The sequence below is a fragment of the Nerophis ophidion genome, linkage group LG07 (assembly GCF_033978795.1).
Source record: "Nerophis ophidion isolate RoL-2023_Sa linkage group LG07, RoL_Noph_v1.0, whole genome shotgun sequence".
Classification (NCBI taxonomy): Eukaryota; Metazoa; Chordata; class Actinopteri; order Syngnathiformes; family Syngnathidae; genus Nerophis; species Nerophis ophidion.
Genome location: NC_084617.1, coordinates 27,838,100 through 27,864,532, shown reverse-complemented (window position 1 = coordinate 27,864,532; position 26,433 = coordinate 27,838,100). Strand labels below are relative to the sequence as shown.

At 41.3% G+C, this 26,433-nt stretch overlaps 2 protein-coding genes, 1 long non-coding RNA gene and 2 other non-coding genes across 8 annotated transcripts in view; 2 read left to right on the top strand and 3 right to left on the bottom strand.

Annotated features, from left to right (window-relative positions):
* LOC133556179 (fas-binding factor 1 homolog) overlaps window positions 1-3,077 on the top strand; it is a 55,944-nt gene extending 52,867 nt beyond the window's left edge. For all 3 annotated transcript variants that reach the window (XM_061905855.1, XM_061905853.1, XM_061905854.1), the window contains 2 exons: window positions 954-1,040; window positions 1,117-3,077. In XM_061905855.1, the coding sequence (XP_061761839.1) occupies window positions 954-1,040; window positions 1,117-1,185 (156 nt within the window). In that variant the 3' untranslated portion in view covers window positions 1,186-3,077. The remainder of the gene's footprint in view (window positions 1-953; window positions 1,041-1,116) is intronic.
* On the bottom strand, window positions 1,042-3,102 carry LOC133556180 (uncharacterized). The gene is made up of 4 exons (XR_009807467.1): window positions 2,841-3,102; window positions 1,524-1,556; window positions 1,310-1,347; window positions 1,042-1,142 (listed from the first exon to the last, which is right to left on the bottom strand). It is a non-coding gene; the product is annotated as an uncharacterized LOC133556180 (long non-coding RNA).
* LOC133556935 (small nucleolar RNA R38) lies at window positions 1,212-1,281 on the bottom strand. Its single transcript, XR_009807639.1, has one exon. It is a non-coding gene; the product is annotated as a small nucleolar RNA R38 (small nucleolar RNA).
* On the bottom strand, window positions 1,417-1,483 carry LOC133556936 (small nucleolar RNA SNORD49). Its single transcript, XR_009807640.1, has one exon. It is a non-coding gene; the product is annotated as a small nucleolar RNA SNORD49 (small nucleolar RNA).
* A 7,738-nt stretch (window positions 3,103-10,840) lies between the features above and the next one.
* Window positions 10,841-26,433, top strand: part of LOC133556178 (sphingosine kinase 1) — a 62,763-nt gene continuing 47,170 nt past the window's right edge. The window contains exon 1 of one of the 2 annotated variants that reach the window (XM_061905851.1): window positions 10,841-11,405. In XM_061905851.1, coding sequence (XP_061761835.1) covers window positions 10,991-11,405 — 415 coding nt within the window. In that variant the 5' untranslated portion in view covers window positions 10,841-10,990. The remainder of the gene's footprint in view (window positions 11,406-26,433) is intronic. The other variant, XM_061905850.1, reaches the window with a different exon arrangement.

Genomic DNA, 26,433 nt, shown 5'->3' with positions numbered 1-26,433 from the left:
TGTTAACAATACTCCAACATTTTGCACATTTTCAGAATGAGTTCTATTTTTAAACAATCAGAAGTTGTCTATTATTTTGAAGTTTATCATGCTGTAATTTCACAAGTCTGGTCCACTTGGGAGTAGATTTTTCTCCATGTGGGCCCCCGATATAAAATTAGTTGGACACCCTTACTTTACGCAATAAGAATGAAGTATAATAAAACACTGTTCTTTCATCAAGCATACCACTATTGATACACGCAGCAGTTTGAGAATCTCTTAGATGATGAAATACTGAAACGGTGTCATATGTTCACAGAAGCATATTTACAATTTGTACATGTGAGACAAACATTTATAATGTGATGTTACATTGGTTGGTTAAAATGTTGCAAAGCACATTTCAAATACTAAAGAATCTAACAGAACTTTTTTCTAAACATTTGAATAATCTGTCTTAAATGCGGCGGAGGAGGGGTTGTGTGTCTGCCTCAATACAAAGGTCCAGAGTAGTCCTGGATTCAATCCCAGGCTCAGGATCTTTCTGCGTGGAGTTTGCATGTCCTCCCCGTGACTGTGTGTGGGTTCCCTCCAGGTATTCCGGCTTCCAAAGACATGCACCTGGGGATAGGTTGATTGGCAACACTAAATTGGCCCTACTGTGTGAATGTTGTCTATATATGTTGGCCCTGCACAGGGGTGTACACTGCCTTCCACCCCCGAAGGGAATAAGCGGTAGGAAATGGATGGATGGGTCTTAAATGTCGACTAAGTCAGCGGTGTTCAAAGTGTGACATTACTCAAAATGAAAATTCAAGCTTAGTATCACACAAAAAGGAAATGACTTATTACAGTTAACATGGAATGGTGAGGCTCAATACAATAAGTGTAAACATCAAATCAAAAAAGGTAATTGTTATAACAGCATCTTCATATTTTCCTGGCTGAAATGTGGTTTCTCCTGCACACAGGAACAGCACTACTTGCAAGAGCAGCAGATCTTCCTCAACAACTTGAAGAAAAAGCCTCACAGAAACAAGTCACATTGGACCCATGCAGTATGAATTAAAATTATTTATTATCATTTTTAAATAAACATCAATGTCGCTCCCTAATGGGATTTTTACTCTTCAGGTTACTCCGCCCAAATCGAGCATCACCTATAAATGGACACAAAACAGGACATTTTACAAACTGTCTTAAGTCAGCAAGTTACATTTAATTTCGTACCAAGCCTCAGGTTACCATGACTCAACATTGAAGTTCAGACAGGGATAACTTTTATCATCACTGGCTTGATGAACATGAACATTTTCACAGTATTTACCTGTCCACTGATGATCCACTCGCAGCAGTTTGTAGATGCTAAACACAAACATCACTTTGTCAGCTCCAGTTTATTGTACACAACTTAAGGAAAAATCTTTGACTAGTTCTCAGAACAGCTTTTAGCAATCGTCAGTTATCGCATCAGACGGCACTTCCTGTTATCATCAATGAGTTCAGAAGAAAGTAGGACATTTCAGTAGTTTCATACACACCTCAATCTGACATGGAACATCTGGAGCAGAAACCTAAAACAAAACATTTAGTGAGTGATGGATCAACTATATTCTATATTCTCACGTCTACTGCTTAGTCAAGGGGTCGGCAACCCAAAATGTTGAAACAGCCATATTGTACCAAAAATAAAATCTGTCTGGAGCCGCAATTTTTTTTTTATAGCTTTTAATAAGTGTTATAAATAAGGCAACAAATGCTGTATGTGTCTATAATAACCTACAATCAGAATGACTGTCACAGGCTGATGCAAATCTTTGTTGACAGAAATGTTGAAATGTAATATTCTGAATATTTTAACAACGATGGAAAACAATAGTAAAATGGTGGCTTTTCAGAGGGTGAGATAATTCCTGGAAATGACTGGTTTAGAATGCAAATGTAAAGATGTGTGTTTCCAAGTTGAAGGAAACTACAAATAACCTCAAGTATACCTAAAATACGAGGAATTATGTACATGCAGCTACCGTAAAAGGCATCGATTAGCTTGCAGCACAATACCAAAGGCGCGCAATTTGCAAATTTAACTTCAAATGACATAAAATGTTTATTGGATTCATCACTATACAGTGTACATCCACGACAGAACTACTGACTAAACTTGGTTTACTATTTATAAAATTTAATGTAGGGTTACCTGGAACTGGAAATAGGCCACCCCGCCTGTATCCACACTTGGTAGTAGTAGAGTCAGTAGTTTAGTCGTGGATGTACACTGTATAGTGATGAATCCAATAAACATTTGATTTGACATTAAAATTACGTGCCATTTACCAATGTGTGCTTACAACACAGCGACCAAATAGGCCTGATTAGCACTGCACAGGTCATTAACATTAACAAAGCTCACTTTTGTGAATTCACACACGGCATAGGACATTGGATGGACATTTGTGGCATTAAACATATTTCCGTGGCAGCATCGGAGAAAGTTAAACATGCAAACAAACTATGGTGCGTTCAATGACTTCTGATATCAGGACAAAAAGGCGCGTGCCAAATAATCTCATCAGTGAAGCATGTTTCATACAAACAGTGGGATAACAAACATTTAGGAATGTTTGTGTCATTTTTTTCCTCCTACAGAAACCATAATAAAACAAAAAATATATAGTTTTCCCTCTTCATTGTCCATACATTTTATTGATAGATTGGGCGGCGCTACAGAACAGCGTGTTGCCGACCCCCGACTTAGTCAGAAAACATTGTCTTCCACATGTGGTCTTCGGACAGGGATAACAAGACTCATCACGTTTTACAGAGCAGATTAATACAAATCACCAAATGTCCTAACTTACCTGTCAGAAGATGCACGGCTGCAGGCGTGACCACGTGTTGCTCGCCTTGGAGCTAGCATGCTAACAAGCTGGCGCGTACAACTTCACATTCCCGTCAAAACGGTAGTTTTTCACGGAGGGTCGTGAACTACAATCAGCATCATAGTTGAACAAAAAGACATACAAATGTATGACAAAATGCAACACGATAAAGAGATTGATGGTCGCGTCCGAGACCACCACGGTGGAGAGAGCAAAGACAGGAAGGCTAGCGCAATGCCTTTTTATGCTTCGCTTACGTCACTACCAACGTGACTTGGAACTGGGCGTGGCTAAAGCTGGCTGTGTCGTAACGACCAGTACCCGGATGTTTTTCCAGTATGCTGCTTCTGTAATCTTGTGGAAAAAAAAGTCAATAAACCATTCATTTTTGGTCAATTTCCAAACTCCTAGTTATTCAGGAAGCATCTTTATGTTGCACTATTTCGTACTTGTAATAAACGTTTTTAATTTCAAGGAAGGAACAGTTTTCACTGTTATGCTGATGACACCCAACTCTACATGCTCCTAAAGATGACCAACACGCCGAATTGTAGTCAGCTGGAGGCGTGTTTTAATGAAATTAAACAATGGATGAGAGCTAACTTTTTCAACTCAACGCCAAAAAAACGGAAATGCTGATTATCTAGGCTGACCATACGTCCTCTTTTCCCTGGACATGTCTTCTTTAGCGGGGTTGTCCGGGATGTCCGGGCGTTTTTTTTTAAATGCTTCAAATGTCCGGAATTTTTAATTAGGGTTGCGTGTATTTTCAATGCAGGTCCAGGGTTAAGTTACCGTGTATATGTATATATATATATGTATATGGTGTTCTTGGGATGCAACTCAGTATTCTTCTTCCTCCCAACACGATAAGTTGAGTTTATACCAAAAAGTTCTATTTTGGTTTCATCTGACCACATGACATTCTCCCAATCCTCTGCTGTATCATCCATGTATCCATTTTGGTATAAACTCAACTCGTCGTGTTTGGAGGAAGAAGAATACTGAGTTGCAACCCAAGAACACCAAACCTACTGTGAAGCATGGGGGTGGAAACATCATGCTTTGGGGCTGTGTTTCTGCTAAGGGGACAGGACAATTAATCCGTGTTAAGGAAAGAATGAATGGGGCCATGTATCGTGAGATTTTGAGCCAAAACCTCCTTCCATCAGTGAGAGCTTTGAATGGTTGACCAAATACTTATTTTCCACCATAATTTACAAATAAATTATTTAAAATTCCTACAATGTGAATTCCTGGATTTTTTTTTCATATTCTGTCTCTCACAGTTGAAGTGTCGAGGTGTTAGCCAATGTCTTTGGCTGGGGGGCGGGACCTCCGGGGAAGTTAGGGAAGTGACGCTATTGACAAGAAGTGTTGGTTCGAGTTTTGCCGGGAAAAGGAAATAGACTTCTTGGTAAACACTAAGGTCGGGTGTAAAGTCAACATTTTTAACTCCAGTAAATGAGTTATTTTAGTATTTGTGAGTCCATGGAAATTTCACTTTTATCTCCCGCTGGATCCACATCGTTCGGGGATGGAGACAGGCTAGCTGTTAGCTTCAAGCTAACCATCACCTGAGCAGACTCCTCCACCTCAAAAACATACTTTGCAGGTCAAAAAACGGGGCAGTTGTTTGCCTTTTGCCTTTTGAAGTGTTAATGTGTGAAGAGTGTTCAAAAGGAGTCTTTTGAAGGAGTGGCTGACAAGTTAGCATCGCTGACAGTGACGTCCTCACCGTCATTGTTTACTGAAGCAGAGATGGTGACTGTGTTATGATAAACGCCATAGATTTATCAGATTTATTTTTTTATTATATTTAGCAGCGGTGTCAAAAGTGTGCCAAAGAGGCCATTTGCGGCCCACAGCTAATGTTTTAAAGGCCCACGGCACATTCTAAAAATACTATTAAAATAAACTACAATATAACAAAAGTGAAATAAAAAAACTTAAAGGTGAAATTTAATGTAGAAAAAGTTGCAATGTTAACTAATAAAACAAAGAATTTTTTTTCTTTCAAACTGTCATTGCTGAAAACCTAATATTGAATCAAAATCAAAGGTATTATGAATTATTGATCTATCCAAGGTTCCCATTACTTCACATCAAATATTCCACTAAGAAAAATATTTTTGTTGGAAGATTTTGCATATTTTGTGTGTTTGCCATTAAAAACATAGTTGTGTTTGACAAAAAAGGGCGGAAAACAAACAAACAAAAAAACAACATAAAAAAACTAGAACATTTTGAAATGAGGGATGGATGTGAAGTTGATGTAGACTTCAGTGATTTAAGCGTTAAATATAAAATGTAATTATGCCCTAGCACACCATTATCATCATTTCATGACCCAAGCAAAACACTTTTTACACTTTTATACTGAAATAAATACACCTACAATTTATTAAATAAAAACATAGAAAAAACTACCAGCAGCGGTAAAGTTTAGATCCATGAAGGAAAGAAGAAAGTGAATGAATGTTTATAACTGAATACATTTACATAGGAATACACATCTGTTTTATTTTTTATTTTTTAACGAATTAAGTAACGTTTATGACAACCTTTTTCCAAAACACGATATAGAATGTGAGATACAACAGGATACGTTTATGATTTGTTTTCAAAACGCTTACAAAAAAGTGGGACCCCAAAAATTTACTGTGGGACCCCATTTTTATGACTTGCTGGGGTCCCTGAGACCCCATTTTAAAAATCCCTAGCGCCAACACAGCAGTCAACAGAGGAGAAAAAATGCTTTATTTAAACAAATATATTATTTATAAAGCAAGTTCGAGTATCATTGGCAAATTTTCACCTACTCCCGGCCTTGGCGTGCTGCCCGCCTTGGCACGCATATATGTGTCCTCTTTTTGGGATTTCCGAATATGGTCAGCCTAGATTATCGGTCCTGCTAGACACTGACCTCTATTTAATAATACAACTCTAACATTTGACAACCAAACAAATAAACAAGGTGACTCGGTAAAGAATCTGGGTAATATCTTCAACCCAACTCTCTCGTTTGAGTCACACATTAAGAATGTTACTAAAACGGCCTTCTTTCATCTCCGTAATATCGCAAAAATTTGCTCCATTTTGTCCACTAACGACGCCGAGATCATTATCCATGCGTTTGTTACGTCTCGCGTCGATTACTGTAACGTATTATTTTTTGGGTCTCCCCATGTCTAGCATTAAAAGATTACAGTTGGTACAAAATGCGGCTGCTAGACATTTGACAAGAACAAGAAAGTTTGATCACATTACGCCTATACTAGCTCACCTGCACTGGCTTCCTGTGCACTTAAGATGTGACTTTAAGGTTTTACTACTTACGTATAAAATACTACACGGTCTAGCTCCAGCCTATCTTGCCGATTGTATTGTACCATATGTCCCGGCAAGAAATCTGCGTTCAAAGGACTCTGGCTTATTAGTGATTCCCAAAGCCCAAAAAAAGTCTGCGGGCTATAGAGCGTTTTCCGTTCGGGCTCCAGTATTCTGGAATGCCCTCCCGGTAACAGTTCGAGATGCCACCTCAGTAGAAGCATTTAAGTCTCACCTTAAAACTCATTTGTATACTCTAGCCTTTAAATAAACTCCCTTTTTAGACCAGTTGATCTGCCGTTTCTTTTCTTTTTCTCCTCTGTCCCACTCTCCCTTGTGGAGGGGGTCCGGTCCGGTGGCCATGGATGAAGTACTGGCTGTCAGGTTTCTCATAGTCATCATTGTCACCGACGTCCCACTGGGTGTGAGTTTTCCTTGCCTTTATGTGGGCTCTACCGAGGATGTCGTTGTGGTTTGTGTTGGGGTTTGTGGAGCCCTTTGAGACATTAGTAATTTAGGGCTATATAAATAAACATTAATTGATTGATTGAGTGGATCGTGAGATCGGCAGGCGGATCGGTGCGGCGTCTTCAGTAATGCGGACGGTGTACCGATCCGTTGTGGTGAAGAAGGAACTGAGCCGAAAGACAAAGCTCTCAATTTACCGGTCAATCTACGTTCCCATCCTCACCTATGGTCATGAGCTTTGGGTTATGACCGAAAGCACAAGATCACAGGTACAGGCGGCCGAAATTAGTTTCCTCCGCCGTGTGGCGGGGCTCTCCCTTAAATTGAGAGTTTTGCCTTCCGGCTCGGCTCCTTCTTCACCACACAAATTGATACAGCGTCCGCATTACTGCAGACGCCGCACCGATCCGCCTGTCTATCCCACGATCCACTCTTCCCCCACTCGCGAACAAGAAGCCGAGATTTAAATCGTAACTTAGATATTGGTTTTCACTACGTAAACACACTTTGCGTCACTAGAGAGAAGCGCTATATAAATTTAATTCACTTCACTTCACCTACTGACATGGAGTATTACCTGCATACTGGCCAACCTTGAGACCTCCGATTTCGGGAGGTGGGGTTTGGGGGGGCGTGGTCGGGGCGGGGGGCGTGGTTAAGAGGGGTGGCGTATAATTCACCAACTCGAGTATTTCATATATATATATATATATATACATATATATATATATATATATATATATATATATATATATATATATATATATATATACATATATATATATATATATATATGTATATATATATACAGGTGCTGTTCATATTATTAGAATATCATGAAAAAGTTGATTTATTTCAGTAATTATATCCAGAATGTGAAACTTACATATCATATCAATTCATTACATACATAGTGATATATTTGAAATGTTTATTTCTTTAAATTTTGATGATTAGTACTGACAATTACAGAAAATCCCAAATTCAGTATCTCAGAAAATTAAAATATTAGTTACGACTAGTACCAAAAAATATTTTTTAGAAATTTGGGCCAACTGAAAAGTATGAACATGGAAAGTTTCAGCATGTACGGCAATCAATACTTAGTTGCAGCTCCTTTTGCCTGAATTGCTGCAGCAATACGGCGTGGCATGGAGTCGACCAGTCTGTTGCACTCCTCAGGTGTTATGAGAGCCCAGGTTGCTTTGATAGTGGCCTTCAGCTCTTCAGCATTGTTGGGTCTGGCATCTCGCATCTTCCGCTTCACAATATCCCATAGCTTTTCTATGGGGTTAAGGTCAGGTGAGTTTGCAGGCCAATCAAGAACAGGGATACCATGGTCCTTAAACCAGGTACTGGTAGATTTGGCACTGTGTGCAGGTGCCAAGTCATGTTGGAAAATGAAATCTTCACCTCCATAAAATTGGTCCGCAGCAGGCAGCATAAAGTGTTCTAAAACTTTTCTGGTAGACTGCTGCATGGACCCTAGACCTCAGGAAACACAGTGGACCAACACCAGCAGATGACATGGCACCCCAGACCATTACCGATTGTGGAAATTTGACACTGGACTTCTGCCAACGTGGATTCTGTGCCTCTCCTGTCTTCCTCCAGACTCTGGGACCTTGATTTCCAAAGGAGATACAACATTTACTTTCATCTGAAAACATAACTTTGGACCACTCAGCAGCAGTCCAGTCCTTTTTGTCTTGAGCCCAGGCGAGACGCTTTTGACGTTGTCTCTTATTCAAGAGGGGCTTTACACAAGGAATGCGACAGCTGGAGCCCATATCTTGCATATGTCGGTGCGTGGTGGTTCTTGAAGCACTGACTCCAGCTGCAGTCCACTCTTTGTGGATCTCCCCCACATTTTTGAATCGGTTTTGTTTGACAATCCTCTCCAGGGCGCGGTTATCCTTCTTATTTGTACACTTTTTTGTACCACATCTTTGTCTTCCCTTCGCCTCTCTATTAATGTGCTTGGACACAAAGCTCTGGGAACATCCAACATCTTTGGCAATGACCTTTTGTGTCTTGCCCTCCTTCCTTAAAGTATCAACGGTCATCTTTTGGACAGTTGTCAAGTCAGCAGTCTTCCCCATGATTGTGTGTCATACAGAATCAAAACGAGAGACCATTTAAAGGCTTTTCCAGGTGTTTTGAGTTAGTTAGCTAATTAGAGTGTGGCACCAGGTGTCTTCAATATCTGACCTTTTCACCATATTCTAATTTTCTGAGATGTTGAATTTAGGGTTTTCATTGGTTGTCAGCTATAATCATCTCCTTTTTGGCAAAAAACACTTGAAATGTACCAGTCTGTTTGGAATGAATGTATACATTCTACAAGTTTGACTTTCTAAATGGATTTAATGAAATACATCAACTTTTTCATGATATTCTAATAATATGACCAGCACCTGTATATATATATGTGTGTATGAAATACTTGACTTTCAGTGAATTCTAGCTATATATATTTATTTCATGATGTATATATAAATAAAAGAAATAGTTGAATTTCCGACGGCACCTATCAAATACACAGTTAAAAAAACACAGTTGTTCTGAACATCCTTCACGGATTTGTTGTAGACATCCGCAAATGAGAACGGGATGTTGCTTCCAGCTATCAGCATAGCCATCTTTGTCTCAGCATAAGTTACACCATCGGATCTCCATTTTGCGAGGTGGCCCATAATACTGGGTTGTGAACGATGCTGCGCTGCGGACGCTTTGTGCTTCGCTGACCATTCATGGCTGAATGTCCGTTTGGCCGCCGTGTTCAATGGAGACGGCTGTTCTACAAAATTTACGGGCAACATACCCCTTCCCCTTCGAACTCTCCTGGATAAACTGACATTCTTGTTTCCAATCGTTCTGGAACTTGCAAGCGTATTTCTTAATTTTGCTCGTCGACGGTGTAATATATTGCGTCGGAGTCAATAACCAGGCGATGTGATGAAGTTACGTCTCTTTATTGTGGGCTTCAGAACAGACTCTCTAATGCATGTTCCTCGACTGCACTTAAATGTAGAATGTATTTACATTCTATTTTATGTACAGTATATGGCAGTATTGTCCTGTTTAAGAGGGTCACAACATTGAGTCAGGTCTGTCTGCATGGAACTGGAGGGAGCGTGGCCTCCAGCTCCGCTTGAATTTTGGGAGATTTTCGGGAGAAAACTTGTCCCGTGAGGTTTTCGGGGGAGAGGCGCTGAATTTCGGTAGTCTCCCGGAAAATCCAGGAGGGTTGGCAAGCATGATTACATGGTTATTCTGCCGAGCTCTCCCGTCCAAATGCAAAACCTAGTAACTCACTTCTAGGTGATTTTGAGAAAACAAAGGAAAACCAATCTATCTTGATGCTGTATGCTGTCTTACAAAGATCTACAAAGTCATCAAACGTATGGATGTTTTCTTGAGCTTTCATTTTCTTGCCGATTGAGCCATGGATTGAATCTGCTCTCATGAGTGTGTGCCCTTTCTCCAGATATTTTATCACAATCTCGGGTGGGCCCCATTCTGCGTTTGCACATTGGGCAAGAGCCGTGTACAGCGTCCAGTTTTTATTTTGACCTCCACAGTTATCTGCCCAAAAGAGTATGCAAGGGGAAGAATCAAGAACAATACATTTAATGAAGGTGCTTGCAACGTCCTGGGCCAATCTTCTAAATATCCTCTCGTGCCATAATATCACATAATCAGGTTGACCGTCGGCCCCCATTCGTGCAAATGTCTCATTAAAGACAATAAGGCGACTGACAAAGAGGCTCCGATTGGTCCCTTGAGATACTAGATGTTTCTGTTGTATCTACGCGGTTATGTGGTAGTTGCTAGGTTCTGCCATTCGCGTAACAGCTTACTTACGGAACAAATTACAATATCACATACACTAATGTAAAGCATATCACCTAGGAACTCCAAAATTATTATCAGCTCAGTTTTGACCAAAATTGAGTTTGGGTTTTGCCTCTGGATGGGAGAGCTCATCACAGCACAGACACTGAGCAATGGCACATTGCAGATTATAATTATTGATTTGCAAAAAAATTTGTTTTTGCACCAGTTAGGTGAAGTTTCTTAATTTTCCACGGCACACCAGGCAATCTCGCGGCACAATGGTTGAAAAAAAAAAAACTGGATTGTATGTCAATAATTCATTTGAGTGTTATGCAGTCCCACTTGTAGCCTCTAGAGGGAAACAACGACCCAGAGATGGCATCGCGTGTCCCCGCGCTCAGCGTCCCGCAGCAGCTTCGACTTGTACTCCGTCGGACTTGGGAGTCGGTGTCCGAGTACCACGCCGCCAGCCTCGCTCTGGCCGGGCCGGGATGGAGAAAAACGAGCCCCCCCGCCCGCGGAACGGCTTGGTTGGCATGCTCTACGGGGAGTTCACGGACACGCTCGACGACAAGGTCCGGTACTCGGTGAGCCTGACGGAGGACGCCCTGACCGTCCAGAAGATCTCGTCGTCCCCCGGCAGGGCGAAGGTGGTCTTTAACCTGGCGGACTGCGTCGGTTGCCGGGCGCAGCGAGCGCCGGACAGCGCGGACGCGGGCGCCTACTTCCGCGCCTATTTCTACCCGTTCAAGCGGCGCTGGATGAGCGCCGGCGTGGCCCGGCAGCGGGTGGAGCAGTGCTTCAGGGTGGCGCTGGTCCAGGACGCCGCGGCCAACCTGCGGGAGGCGGAGAGGTGGGCGCGCGCCATCAGGGACGCCGCCGGGCTCCAGGCGCCTCGGAGAGATGGTGAGCAAGGACACCTTTTCTACTTTATTTCATGTGCAGGACTATGGAAGTAGTCAACTTATATATGTAAATATGATATTAATACATATGCATATATTAATGAGTATACACATACCAATGTGATATACAAATAAAATAATAATGTGTATAAATAAACGTGTATTTGTAGATATATTTTTGAGATTTGAAAATATCCATCCATTTCTACCACTTATTTCCTTTGGGGTCGCGGGGGTCGCTGGTGCCTATCTCAACTACAATCGGGCGGAAGGCGGGATACACCCTGGACAAGTCGCCACCTCATCGCAGGGCCAATACAGATAGACTGACAACATTCACACTAGGGCCAATTTAGTGTTGCCAATCAACCTATCCCCAGGGAAGGGGTCGGCAACCTTTACTACTCAAAGAGCCATTTCGACGCGTTTCAAAAAAATGAGGACGACAATGGGAGCCGCAACAATTATCGCCAACATCTGCTGGTGGTCACCCAGATGACAAGAATAAGGGCATGCTCTGAAGCCATTGCCTTAAGCACCTTCTACAACATGTACAAACTGCTTGCCAGTCCAGCAACATGTTGTGATAGGCTTCCGCAGATGCATGCACACGACTGGAAGGCATACTGGGTGACACAGAGTACACTGACGGTTGTGATATAAACAACTTTAACACTCCTACTAATATGCCCCACATTGTGAACCCACACAAAAGAAGAATGACAAACACATTTAGGGAGAAAATCCTCACAGTAACACAACATAAACGCAACACAACCAATACCCAGAATCCTTTGTATTCATGAGACTTCCTGACTATGTTATACACCCTGCGAGTACCAAACCCCGCCCACCTCAACCACGCAGGGAGGGGGAGAACATGCAAACTCCACACAGAAAGATCCCGAGCCCGGGATTGAACCCCAGACTACTCAGGACCTTCGTATTGTGAGGCAGAAGCACTAACCCCTCTTCCACCATGAAGCCCGATTTGAAAATATATACAAATAAAATGTATAAATCTAAAAATGTGACATAAAAATAAATAAATGTTTATTTGTAAATATAGTTTTGAGATTTCAATATAAATGTTTGATTTTGTATTTGTATTTGTATTGAATTTGCATATGTGGTTCGCTTTTATGCTTTTGTGTCGATGAGACATTACTACCACAAAGCACAACCAGCAGAGGGCACTGCAGCAAGAGCGGTCTGGGTCACAGACACGGTCAGACACTGGCGAGCCAATCAGCAGCACTCTAGGGAGGGTCATATAGTGGATTAAATGGATGGGTAGTAGTGCCATAGTTGTATCTACTAGATAGTTTAGTCAGTCACTCAGCTTTCACAGGTGTTGATGTGACGACGACGTCCGGCAACTTTAGCCAGCTAGCAGCTAACGAAGTAGAGCTAAGGCCAAGGCTATTAAGGCCTACTTCACTAGTGGTAGTAGTAGTACTGAAATGCTGGATCCGTACATTTGCTGGAGGATCTTTTTTTTCTCCTACTTCCACTTTTACTTTGTTAGATATTTTGGATGTTGCCAGACGTCGTTGTTTATTTATACAAATTCTTGATTTATTTGTATCTCACATTTTTATATTTATCAATTTTATTTGTATTAATTTTCAAATCTCAAAAATATATTTACAACTATGTGATTATTGATACACATTATTTATTTATTTGCATATCACATTTGTATTCGTAATTGTATATTTATTGATATATGGATATGTATTAACCATTAATTAGTCATATTGATCTATATATATATATATATATATATATATATATATATATATATATATATATATATATATATATATATTGTGAATTATATTTATATAGCGCTTTTCTCGAGTGACTCAAAGCGCTTTACATAGTGAAACCCAATATCTAAGTTATATTTAAACCAGTGTGGGTGGCACTGGGAGCAGGTGGGTTAAGTGTCGTGCTCAAGGACACAACGGCAGTGACTAGGATGGCAGAAGCGGGAATCGAACCTGCAACCCTGGAGTTGCTGGCACGGCCGCTCTACCAACCGAGCTAGGCCGCCCCTATATATATATATATATATATATATATATATATATATATATAAGTTGATGTGAGACAATTTTACTCCCATAAAGGACATCCAATAATTGGTTTTATTTTGGCATTTTTAACAAACCAACAAATTCTCTGTCTCAGTAAAACTAGTTTGCATTTCAAAAACCTGCTCTACCCGTTTTTTAGCCATCTAGAACCACACCTCACAGCAGGGGCGGAGCACCAAATTCTGGGCTCCCAAATTCACAAGACCGCTGAAGGCCCCCACATTTATATATATGTATGTGTGAGTGTGTGTGTGTGTGTGTGTGTGTGTGTGTGTGTGTGTATTTATATATATATATATATATATATATATATATATATATATATATATATCTGAGATGCTAATTATGCCATTATTTTGAATTAGTAAATAGTGACTTACTAATAGAAAATAATGACTAAGTCAAATTAATGGTTTACTGTAAATAGGCGTTTGCAATAAGTCTTTGAAAAAAAGAGTTAAAAGTGAGGCCACATGCTGACATACCTTTATGCTCAACTCATCATGCATAATTTATTACAGTATTTGGGAAGCCTGTAGTTGATCTATATTATGTAAATGTTATATTTTTATTAACATGTGATAGCAGGGAAACTAGGCTGCTACATTACTTATGATTAATGTTAGTATAGCTGAAACGAGAGACTATTTATCCCTGAACACCATGGAGTTCATGTAGGCTTTATGATGCAGTTACTTTATTATATCAACCATTGGACACATAAACTCTTCATTTAACATAATGTCAACGGGCTCATAGTTATGTTACTAGTTGTTGACTGAGAGGTGTTTATTATAATTTGGGGAGAGTCCGCAGCATTATGCTCACCTGCTAAACACCTTCCTGCTAATCTGCAAGTCTCTCCTCTCCGCCTGCCTCTGCCGTGTGCATTGACTCCATGTGCTCTGAATACTCACTGCTGATTGGCTGTTACCACTCTGAATACGCACTGCTGATTTGCTGTTACATGCGCTCTCAATACGCACTGCTGATTGGCTGTTACCGCTCTGCGTGTAACCAATCAGATGGTTGTTTGGGTGGGACAATGCTGGGTGCTGGAGAGACATACTGACAGTACGAAGCGTAGCAGATTGGGAAGATTTTAGTTTTGCACCAAATGATAATATAAATAAATTTGATAAAGTCAAATACAAATAAGGCAACAAGAAAAGTATCCTACACTTCTCTTTTGTAAAGTAAATCTGAACATCCAATTTGGGCATTTACATCAAGTATGTGATTTGCCTGACAATTTTTTTAAATTCTTTTTTTAAGACTTTAGTTCAGGGCAGGGGTAGGGAACCTACGGCTCTCGAGCCAGATGTGGCTCTTTTGATGACTGCATCCGGCTCTCAGATAAATCTTAGCAGACATTTCTTAAAGGCCTACTGAAACCCACGACTACCGACCACGCAGTCTGATAGTTTATATATCAGTGATGAAATATTAACATTGCAACACATGCCAATACGGCCGGTTTACAATTTTACAAATTACAATTTTAATTTTCCCGCGGAGTTTCTTGTTGAAAACGTCGCGGAATGATGACGTGTGTTTGTGACGTTATTGGTTGGAGGGGACATATTAGCTCAGCACCACTTACGGCTAAAAGTCGTCTCTTTTCATCGCATAATTACACAGTAATTTGGACATCTGTGTTGCTGAATATTTTGCAATTTGTTCAATTAATAATGGAGACTATAAAGAACAATGCTGTTGGTGGAAAGCCCTGTATTGCAGCTGTCTTTAACACCGAGACACAGCCGGTGTTTCTTTGTTTGTTGTAAAGCTTTAACACAGAGCAGTTAAGCGAACATGTTTCTCTACGTCAACCAGCATGTTTTTGGATGGGAAAATCGTGATATTAATTCGGCTCTTATCGGAGACATCAGTGGATTATGCGTACTCCTGCAGTAGCTGTCAAAAAAGGCAGCTGTGAGCTTGGCTCCTCGGCTTCTCTCTGAGACACTGGTGTGTTCACCGCAGCCATCCAACTTTGAGGTATGATTTTACAATCTCACTAAAACACTATTAAAACAATAAGCAGATAAGGGATCTTCCAAAATTATCCTAGTAAATGTGTCTAATTACATCTGAAATGCTCACACTGCCGCTGCCCGGAGCCGTCGCTTTTTATTTATTTATTTTTTTTGTATTTTTTTCTAGTCCTTCACTATCAATATCCTCATCCACGAATCTTTCATCCTCGCTCAAATTAATGAGGAAATTGTCGCTTTCTCTGTCTGAATTGCTCTTATTGCTGGTGGCTCACATTATAAACAATGTGAGGATGTGAGGAGCCCTCACACCGGTCACGTCACGCGCACTTACTTCCGGTAAAGGCAAGGCTTTTTTATTAGCGACCAAAAGCTGCGAACTTTATCGTCGATGTTCTCTACTAAATCCTTTCAGCAAAAAATTGGCAATATCGCGAAATGATCAAGTATGACACATAGAATGGACCTGCTATCCCCGTTTGAATAAGAAAATCTCATTTCAGTAGGCTTTTAACACGATAAGTAATAAATAGTTCAGCTGGTAATCACAGTGTTAAAAATAACGTTCAAAATATAAAACATTCTCATGCATTTTAATCCATCCATCCGTTTTCTACTGCACCTGTTCAAGAAGTCGCATTAATGGTAAGAAGTATTTTCTTTATTATTGGTTAGTTTCAGAATAACAATTGTATTAAAAAGATTAAGAGACTTATTATACTATAACGTGTCGGTCATACTTAAAAATGCTCTCATTTAGGTGTATTCAGTGTTAAAAAATATGATATGGCTCTCACGGAAATACATTTTAAAATATTTGGCTTTCATGGCTATCTCAGTTAAAAAGGTTCCCGAGCCCTGCTCTAGCGGGTGACTTTTCAAATGATGCTACATATTAGCAGTAATGCTATCTTTGGTAGCAACGCTTTTGTCGCATGCTTGACAAATTATGGTTGTCTGTTCGACATATTCTCATTTGAAGCCAAACATCCGCCAGAATTAATTCTTCCTTCATTCGCACCTTCTTTCTCTCGTATTACCACTCGCACGGCTCCGCTAGAATCACAGCTAACGTTTCCCATGCTGCTACCTCTCTGCTGGGCGAGGGCGTATACGTATCTGACATATGACGTGACAGTATGTGACGTGTGTAAGAAAGTGCGCTTGTCTGTGAGAAGGACAGACAGCAAAGAGCGAGGAGAGCCTGTAGTGTAATGCCTGCAGCTAAAAGCAACTGCGTGAGAATGTATACTCGAATATCACGATATAGTAATTTTCTCTATCGCACAGAGACAGACCCACGATATATCGTGTATATTGATATATCGGCCAACCCTAGTATGTATATGTATGTATATATATATATATATATATATATATATATATATATATATATATATATATATATATATATATATATATGTGTATATATATATATATATATATATATGTATATATGCATATATATGTATGTATATATATGTGTATTCATATATTTATATATATATATATATATATATGTATATATATATATATATATATATATATATATATATATATATATATATATATATATATATATATATTTGTATATGCATATACATGTATGTATATACTGTTTATATATACTGTATATATATAATATGTATATAATGTGTGTACATACCTGTATATATATTTATATATATATATGTATATGTGTGCGTGTGTATATATATATATATGTAAATGGGTTATACTTGTATAGTGCTTTTCTACTTTCAAGGTACTCAAAGCGCTTTGACACTATTTCCACATTCACCCATTCACACACACATTTACACACTGATGGCTGGCGCTGCCATGCAAGGCCCTAACCATGACCAATCAGGAGCAACGGGGAAGTGTCTTGCACAAGGACACAGAAGGTTGCATTAGAAATACAAATCTTTACATTTGATATTGTTTTCTCCTTGTCCTTATTTTGGATAAATCATAAAAATATCAATATTTTTCGATATCGACCGATACAAAACACTTAAATCGGGATACAGTTGTCAGCTGTATCACCCAGCCCCTAATCTTACATCCAAAAGGCCTTGTCAGGGTGTCCCAATACTTAAGTCCAGCCAGTTTTTTTACATTCCCAACGTCAACAAGAGCGTTGCTGCTCAGACTTGACTCATCTGTGTCGTCACTTCCCACGAGGGTTTATTGTTGACGTGTGAGAGGGGAAAAAAGTCGCATCAAAACATGGCGCTGATTATCTTTGCTGCTGCTTCGTCTAACGAGGTCTGCTCGTGCCGCCGCTGTCTTCCAGCCTCATTAGCGTCTCATCCTGGATTACAGTCAGGTACTAATTAACATGTAAACAATAAGGGAGCTGTTTACTCTGCTAATGAGTCCATCACTCATACAGCAGGAATATGGAAAGTGTTTACAATGTTTGTAGTGGTGCAGAACTGTCTCGTTTGAAAAGCTAATATTTTGGTTATTGCTACAATGTATATACATAACATACAATGTAAACAGCCCAATGTCCGATTATTATCTGTGAAAACCAGAATTACCCGAATCTCACTGTAACTAAAGAAGTGTCTGTTGCGTGTTTTACCTTTTAAAATAGAAAGGAGGTTTCTATGGAGGTTAATTTGTGTCTTTATTACATAAGGTTGTTTTTCTTTTTACACTGATTTTATCCAAATAGATTTGCATTTAAATTGTGTGAACTTTATTTTTCCACATCAAATAATGCTGAGAGTTTCATTGAATCAAAATGTGTGCGTTTAAAAAAATTCAGTTTGTTAAAATACAGTGTTTTAAAATTCAATGTGTCAAAATTCAGTGCAAAAAAGCTATGTGAAGATCTTCCTGCCCGTGCTCTTCAGGACCACTCGGAATCACCACTCTGGCTTGACACCGTTTTATTTTCTTTTTCCTTTTTAACGTACAACAATATAAGACTCAACAGATGCTTTGCAGCATGCGCTCGCCAGTCTCTCTGTCGGGAATCTCCGTGTCTCGCCTGGTCTTTCGACCACTTCTCACTGCCTCCAGCCCTCTTGTTAAAGAGACAGGTGATTAGATGACTCGTTCCAGCTGAGAAATCTCCTCACCTGTCATCGCTTCACAGCCGGCTCCTGCACATGCCCCGCCCGCAGGGGACGCGTCGACCACGCCCCTCCACATGCCTCCACCCCCAGTTTAAGGACGGGCACCCGTCCGGCCGTGACCACTCCCCCCCACCCCCGTAGAGGGGCGAGAGAGGAAGTCGGCCACGGCCATCTGCGTACCCGGCCGGTGGACCTCCTGGAAGTTGTCATCCTTCATGCGGTGGAGCCATTGGAGAGGCTGAAGGGGCGCCCCAACATGTAATACCGGAGGGCCCCGACCGCCCATCGGACCGCGAGGCACTCTCTCCACCGTACTGTATCTCGCCTCCCGGTCCGAGAGCTTCCGGCTGATGTATAGGATGGGGCGGTCGACACCCCCCACCTGCTGCGACAACACTGTCCCCAGCCCCCGCTCCGACGCATCCGCCTGCAGACAGAAAGGGATGGAGAAGTTAGGCATGCACAGTACCGGCTCCTCGCAGAGTGCAGATTTTACCTGCTCGAACACCTGCTGGCACTGCTCCGTCCACTGGACCAGTTCTGGCGCACCTTTTTGGGTGAGGTCGGTCAGTGGGCTGGTCAAGTCCGCGAATCGGGGGATGAAGCGGCGGTAGTACCTGGCCATGCCCAAAAACCGCCTCACCTCCTTTTTCGTCTTGGGGAGCGGGCATGCCGCGATCGCCGCCGTTTTGTCAACCTGTGGTCGCACTTGTCCCCCCCCCCCCCAAGTGGTACCCCAGATACTGTACCACCCTCCGACCAATTGAACACTTCCCGGGGTTAGCGTTGAGCCCCACCCGCCTCAAGGACTCAAGTACCGCCCCCACCCGCTGCAGATGTTCTTCCCAGCTGTTACCCTGGATGATGACGTCATCCAGGTATGCCGCTGCGTATGCTGCTGCGTATGCCGCTGCGTATGCCGCGTGGGGTCGCAGCACTCGGTCCATGAGGCGCTGGAACGTCGCGGGCGCACCGAACAAGCCAAACGGGAGTGTCACGAATTGGTATAAGCCTTCTGGAGGGGAGAAGGCCGTTTTTTCCCGGGACTTTGGTGATAAGGGAATCTGCCAGTATCCCTTGGTTAAATCCAGTGTGGAAAAGAAACGCGCAGTGCCTAGCCTATCCAGCAGCTTGTCTACCCGAGTCATTGGGTACGCGTCGAAACGTGACACCTCATTCACCTTGCGGTAATCCACACAGAAGCGTATAGACCCATCTTTCTTCCCTACTAGCACGATGGGACTACACCATGCACTGTGGGACTCTTCTATTACTCCCAACTCCAGCATGGTTTTTAATTCTTCAGGAACCTTTTTACGCTTGTGCTCGGGAAGCCTATAGGGACGAGACCGCACCGTAATCCCCGGGCTGGTCTCAATGCGATGGCAGATGAGGTCCGTGCGCCCGGGGCCGCGCGGAGAACACATCTGAATAGCGACGCTGTAATTCAGCAACCTCCGCTCTTTGTGCCAATGTGAGCTGGTCATCACAAGGAAGAGGAGGGGAAGAGGCGGAGCGCGGGACCTCCGGCCCCAGCTCCTCGTCCTCCTTCACTACCATCACCATGGAGACAGGCTCGGCCTCCCTCCATGCTTTCAGCAGGTTCACGTGGTAAATTTGCATGTCTCCGCCCCGGTCCGAGCTCCGGACCTCGTAATCTACCTCGCTAGTCTGCCGTGTGACCACAAAGGGCCCTTGCCACTTGGCCAGTAATTTAGAGCTGGAGGTTGGGAGTAGTACAAGTACTTTTTCTCTTGGTGAAAATTTCCTCAGCTGGGTCCCCCGATTGTACGTGCGCTGTTGCCATTGCTGGGCGCGGAGCAAATTTCCCCGTGATAAGTGCGCCACCTTGTGAAGTTTTGCTCGCATGTCCAACACGTATTTAATTGCATTTTTACTACGGCCGGAGCCTTCCTCCCAGCTTTCTTTAATAAGGTCCAGCACGCCGCGCGGCCTCCTGCCGTAAAGTAACTCAAATGGCGTAAAGCCGAGGGAGGTCTGGAGTGCTTCCCGCATCGCAAACATCAAGGGATCCAGCCATTTGTCCCAATTAGGTTTGTCCTCGTGTATGAATTTACGGATCATGGTTTTCAGTGTTTTATTCAATCTTTCCACCAGGCCATCCGTTTGTGGATGGTAAACGCTGGTGCGGATAGATTGAATTCCCAGTAATCCGTATAATTCCTTTATCGTGCACGACATAAAGGACGTGCCCTGGTCGGTAAGGATTTCTTTCGGAATCCCTACCCGGGAGATGACCGAAACGAGTGCTTGTGCTACACTCTTTGTAGAGATGGAGCGCAGCGGCACTGCTTTGGGATATCGGGTTGCATAATCCACTAGGACTAACACAAATCGATTATCCCCGTGTGCTCGGGTGAAATGGTCCGATGAGGTCTATTCCGATTCTATCGAATGGGACCTCTATGAGCGGTAATGGCTGCAACGGGGCTTTTGGGATGGCCGCCGGGTTCACCAGCTGACAGTCTGGACAGGCAGCACACCATCGGCGTATGTCCGCCCGGATGCCTGGCCAATAGAACCGGACCATGACCCGATTAAGTCTTTTTTTGTACCCCATGTGGCCTGCGAGGGGATTGCAATGCCCCGTCTGGAAAACCATTTCCTGGCGGGGTTTTGGCACCAACAATTGGGTGTATTCTTCGCCTGTTTGAGTGTCACGGGTCACCCGGTATAGCCTTTCTCTAATAATGGAAAAGTGGGGAAATACCTGCGGTTTCCCCGGGCGCACCAGCTGACCGTCGATGTAATCCACCTGGTCCCAGGCCGCGCGCAGAGTTTTATCACGGGAATTTTCGAGGGAAAGTCCTCCATGGGTCTCCACTGGGGGGCCGGGGGGGCCTCCCGCAAAACCCCAGCCGGTTCCCGCTCGACAGCGCCGCATGAACTCGCGTCACCACTTCTATTAGGACTTGGCCAAGCGCCTCCAGGGGGCTCGTGGTAGACATATCAGGCCCTACGTTGGGCGCCACTTGTGAAGATCTTCCTGCCCGTGCTCTTCAGGACCACTCAGAATCACCACTCTGGCTTGACACTGTTTTATTTTCTTTTTCCTTTTTCACGTACAACAATATAAGACTCAACAGATGCTTTGCAGCATGCGCTCGCCAGTCTCTCTGTCGGGAATCTCCGTGTCTCGCCTGGTCTTTTGACCTCCTCTCACTGCCTGCGGCCCTCCTGATAAAGAGACAGGTGATTAGATGACTCGTTCCAGCTGAGAAATCTCCTCACCTGTCATTGCTTCACAGCCAGCTCCTGCACATGCCCCGCCCGCAGGGGACGCGTCGACCACGCCCCTCCACAAGCTAGTATAAAAGAAAAAACTGTCTAAAAATTAAAATTGAGTGTAAAATAAAGTCAATGCAGAAAATGTCATCGCATTTGTGTAAAAAAAAATGGGTGCATTAAAAATCACTGCATACAAATTGAGTGTATAAAATTTCAGTGTAAAAAAAGTTGTGGAATAAAATGATTGCAGAAAAATATTGTGCAAAATATTTGGTGTAAAAAAATGTATTTCAGAAAAATTTGGTTTAAAACATTGAGTGTATAAAAATAAGGGTTAACAATTCAGTGTAAAAATTTTAGTGTAAAAATTTTAGTGTTTAAAAATTCTGTGTAAAAACTAAAATTCACTGTAAAATCAAGTCAATGCACAAACATTTAGCGTATATATAGAAAATTTGGTGTAAACATATAATGTATAAAATGTCAGTGTAAAAAAAATGAGTGTAAAAAAAATACAGTTCACAAAAATTTGGTTTGCAAAAAATCAGTGTTAAAAAGTTGAGTGCATAACAATTGAGTGTAAAAAATCAGTGAATAAATATCGAGTGTAAAAAAGTTTAGTGCATAAAAAATTAGTATAAAAAATGTGGTGTAAAAAAAATGGGTGCAAAAGAAATCACTGTATACGAATTCAGTGTATACAATTTCAGTGTAATAAATGTGTTGAAAAAAATGAGTGTGGAAAAATTTTGTGCAAAATATTGAGTGTAAAATAATGTCTCTGAAGAATTTGGTGTAAAAAATGAGTGAATAAAAATTAAGGGGTAACAATTGAGTGTAAAAAAGTTGAGTGTATTCAAATTTAGTGCATACAAATTTAGTACATACAAATTGGGTGTAGAAAATGTGTGTATAAAATTGAGTGTATAGAATTGAGTGTAAAAAAAATGAGTGTATAGAAATTTAGTGTAAAAAAGAACGCATAAAAATTGAGTGCAAAATATTGAGTGTAAAAAATATGTATTTCAGAAAAATTCTGTCTAAAAATTCAGTGTCTAAAAATTCAGTGTAAAAACTAAAATTCAGTGTAAATTAAAGTCAATGAAGAAAAATTTAGTGTATAAAAATAAATTCAATACAGAAAAAATGGTGTATAAAAATGAGTGTCTGAAAAATTAGTGTAAAAAATCTAGTGTATAAGATTTCAGTGTAAAAAAAATGTGTCAAAACATTTAGTTCAGAAAAAATTGATATACACAAATTCAGTGTTAAAAAGTTGGGTGCATAAAAATTGAGTGTAAAGAATCAGTGTATGAAGATTAAATGCAAAAAAGTTCAGTGCATAAAAATTGAGGGTAAAACCACCGGTGTAAAAACACTGGGTGCAAAATATTGACTGCAAAATATTGAGTGTTAAAAAAAATGTATTACAGAAAAATTTGGTTTAAAAAAATATGTTTATAAAAATTAAGGGTAAAAAATTGAGTGTATAAAAATTTAGCGTAAAAAACTTGAGTGCACAAAAATTGAGTGTATAAAATTGAGTGTACAAAATGAGTGTATAGAAATTGAGTGTAAAAAGAAACCAATGCAGAAAAATGTGCACCTGATTTACTGGTTCTGAGAAAGGATCGAATGATTCAGTCTTAATTTATCGTGAGTCTTGAGTTCTGAAGCAACAAATATTTCTGCTCTGAATTTTCAAAGACTGTATTTTAATCAGCTAAACTTTTAAACACACATTTTGCTCACAATTGTTTTTATTCAATGAAATATTCAGCATAATTTGGTGTACAAAAAATTAAGTTCACAAAATGAAAAACGCAAAAGTTTAGTCTTCATTTGAAGGGACAATGCACTTAAACTCAAAGACAGATATGTTCTGTACCAGATTATAGCTAAATAGCTCATTTCCATCGGCAGTCACTGGCTACCTAAATTAAAGGGATACAAAAATCTTGCAATAAAATAATGACAATAAAATCATATCATATCACATAATCAAATTAAGAAAAGTCATAAAATGCCCTTTGATGGACACATATTTAATATACAATACAACCACATCTCATTTACATCATCACACAAAGACAATACATGCTCTTGTTCACATCTGTCATCATTTGTAAAATAAATTCAGTGTGAAACAAAGCTGTCGTAATAATAAGACACAACATAATCTCCATAGTTGAAAAAGCAAAGGTGGACGGTTCAGTTGGAAGTGTGTGTGCATGCAGCAGATGTAACCTGAGTGCCTTCTTGTGTCCTCCAAAAAGCTGCATCTTGGACGTGTGCAGGCCGAGATATCACCAATAACTGAGTCTGATGCAGACTTGTTCCACTTTTCTTGGGCGTCTCCTTCATTTATCAGCACGCTTTGCATTCCAAAGCCAAATAGACGCTGCCTCTTCTGCAGAGGTCGTTTGAAAGTCAGCGTGGGTCCCTAATCCCCTGTCCGGTGTTTATCCTCAAGTTAATTACGTCTCTGCTCATCTGCTTTGCTGGAGATGACTTGAATTTTCTCAGATAGCTGCCAAATGACAAACAGCACACTCCACAAGAATCTATTCATCCATTCATGTTCCTTCATGTTGGGGGCGTTCCCATCTGATATTGGTATCGAACATAAGGCCGATATCAGCAAATAAAAACAAGTGTTGTGTTATATCGACTTGCATGTAAAATGTGCAATACAAGCTGTCCTGCAGCATGTTTACTTGTTTGTGATATCATGTGCGATACAAGCAGCCCTGAAGTGTCTTTACTTGTATGTGATATCATGTGCGATACAAGTGGCCTTGCAGCCTTTTTACTTGTGTGTGACATCATGTGCGCTACAAGCAGCCCTGAAGCGTCTTTACTTGTATGTAATATCATGTGTGACACAGTCAGTCCTGCTGCGTGTTTACTTGTGTGTGATATCATGTGCGATACAAGCAGTCTTGCGGCGTGTTTACTTGTGTGTGATATCATGTGCGATACAAGCAGTCCTGCAGCATGTTTACTTGTTTGTGATATCATGTGCGATACACGCAGTCCTGCAGCATGTTTACTTGTGTGTGATATCATGTGCGATACAAGCAGCCCTGAGGCGTCTTTACTTGTGTGTGATATCATGTGCGATAAAGGTGGCTTTGCAGCGTTTTTACTTGTGTGCGATATCATGTGCGATACAAGCAGCCCTGAAGCGTATTTACTTGTATGTGATATCATGTGTGATACAGTCAGTCATGCTGCGTGTTTACTTGTGTGTGATATCATGTGCGATACCAGCAGTCCTGCAGCATGTTTACTTGTTTGTGATATCATGTGCGATACAAGCAGTCCTGCAGCGTGTTTACTTGTGTGTAATATCATGTGAGATACAGTCAGTCCTGCTGCGTGTTTACTTGTGTGTGATATCATGTGCGATACAAGCAGCCCTGAAGTGTCTTTACTTGTACGTGATATCATGTGCGATACAAGCAGTCTTGCGGCGTGTTTACTTGTGTGTGATATCATGTGCGATACAAGCAGTCCTGCAGCATGTTTACTTGTTTGTGATATCATGTGCGATACACGCAGTCCTGCAGCGTGTTTACATGTGTGTGATATCATGTGCGATACAAGCAGCCCTGAAGCGTCTTTACTTGTGTGTGATATCATATGCAATACAAGTGGCTTTGCAGCGTTTTTACTTGTGTGCGATATCATGTGCGATACAAGTAGCCCTGAAGCATATTTACTTGTATGTGATATCATGTGTGATACAGTCAGTCATGCTGCGTGTTTATTGTGTGTGATATCATGTGTGATACCAGCAGTCCTGCAGCATGTTTACTTGTTTGTGATATCATGTGCGATACAAGCAGTCCTGCAGCGTGTTTACTTGTGTGTAATATCATGTGAGATACAAGCAGCCCTGAAACGTCTTTACTTGAATGTGATATCATGTGCGATACAAGTGGCCTTGCAGGGTTTTTACTTGTGTGTGATATCATGTGCGATACAAGCAGCCCTGAAGCGTCTTTACTTGTATGTGATATCATGTGTGATACAGTCAGTCCTGCTGCGTGTTTACTTGTGTGTGATATCATGTGCGATACAAGCAGTCCTGTAGTGTGTTTACTTGTGTGATATCATCTGCGATACAAGCAGTCCTGCAGCATGTTTGCTTGTTTGTGATATCATGTACGATACAAGCAGTCCTGTAGTGTGTTTACTTGTGTGTGATATCATGTGCGATACAAGCAGCCCTGAAGTGTCTTTACTTGTACGTGATATCATGTGCGATACAAGTGGCCTTGCAGCGTTTTTACTTGTGTGTGATATCATGTGCGATACAAGCAGCCCTGAAGCGTCTTTACTTGTATGTGATATCATGTGTGATACAGTCAGTCCTGCTGCGTGTTTACTTGTGTGTGATATCATGTGCGATACAAGCAGTCCGCGGCGTGTTTACTTGTGTGTGATATCATGTGCGATACAAGCAGTCCTGCAGCGTGTTTACTTGTGTGTGATATCATGTGCAATACAAGCAGTCCCGCAACATGCTTACTTGTGTGTGATATCATGTGCGATACAAGCAATCTTGCAGCCTGTTCACTTGT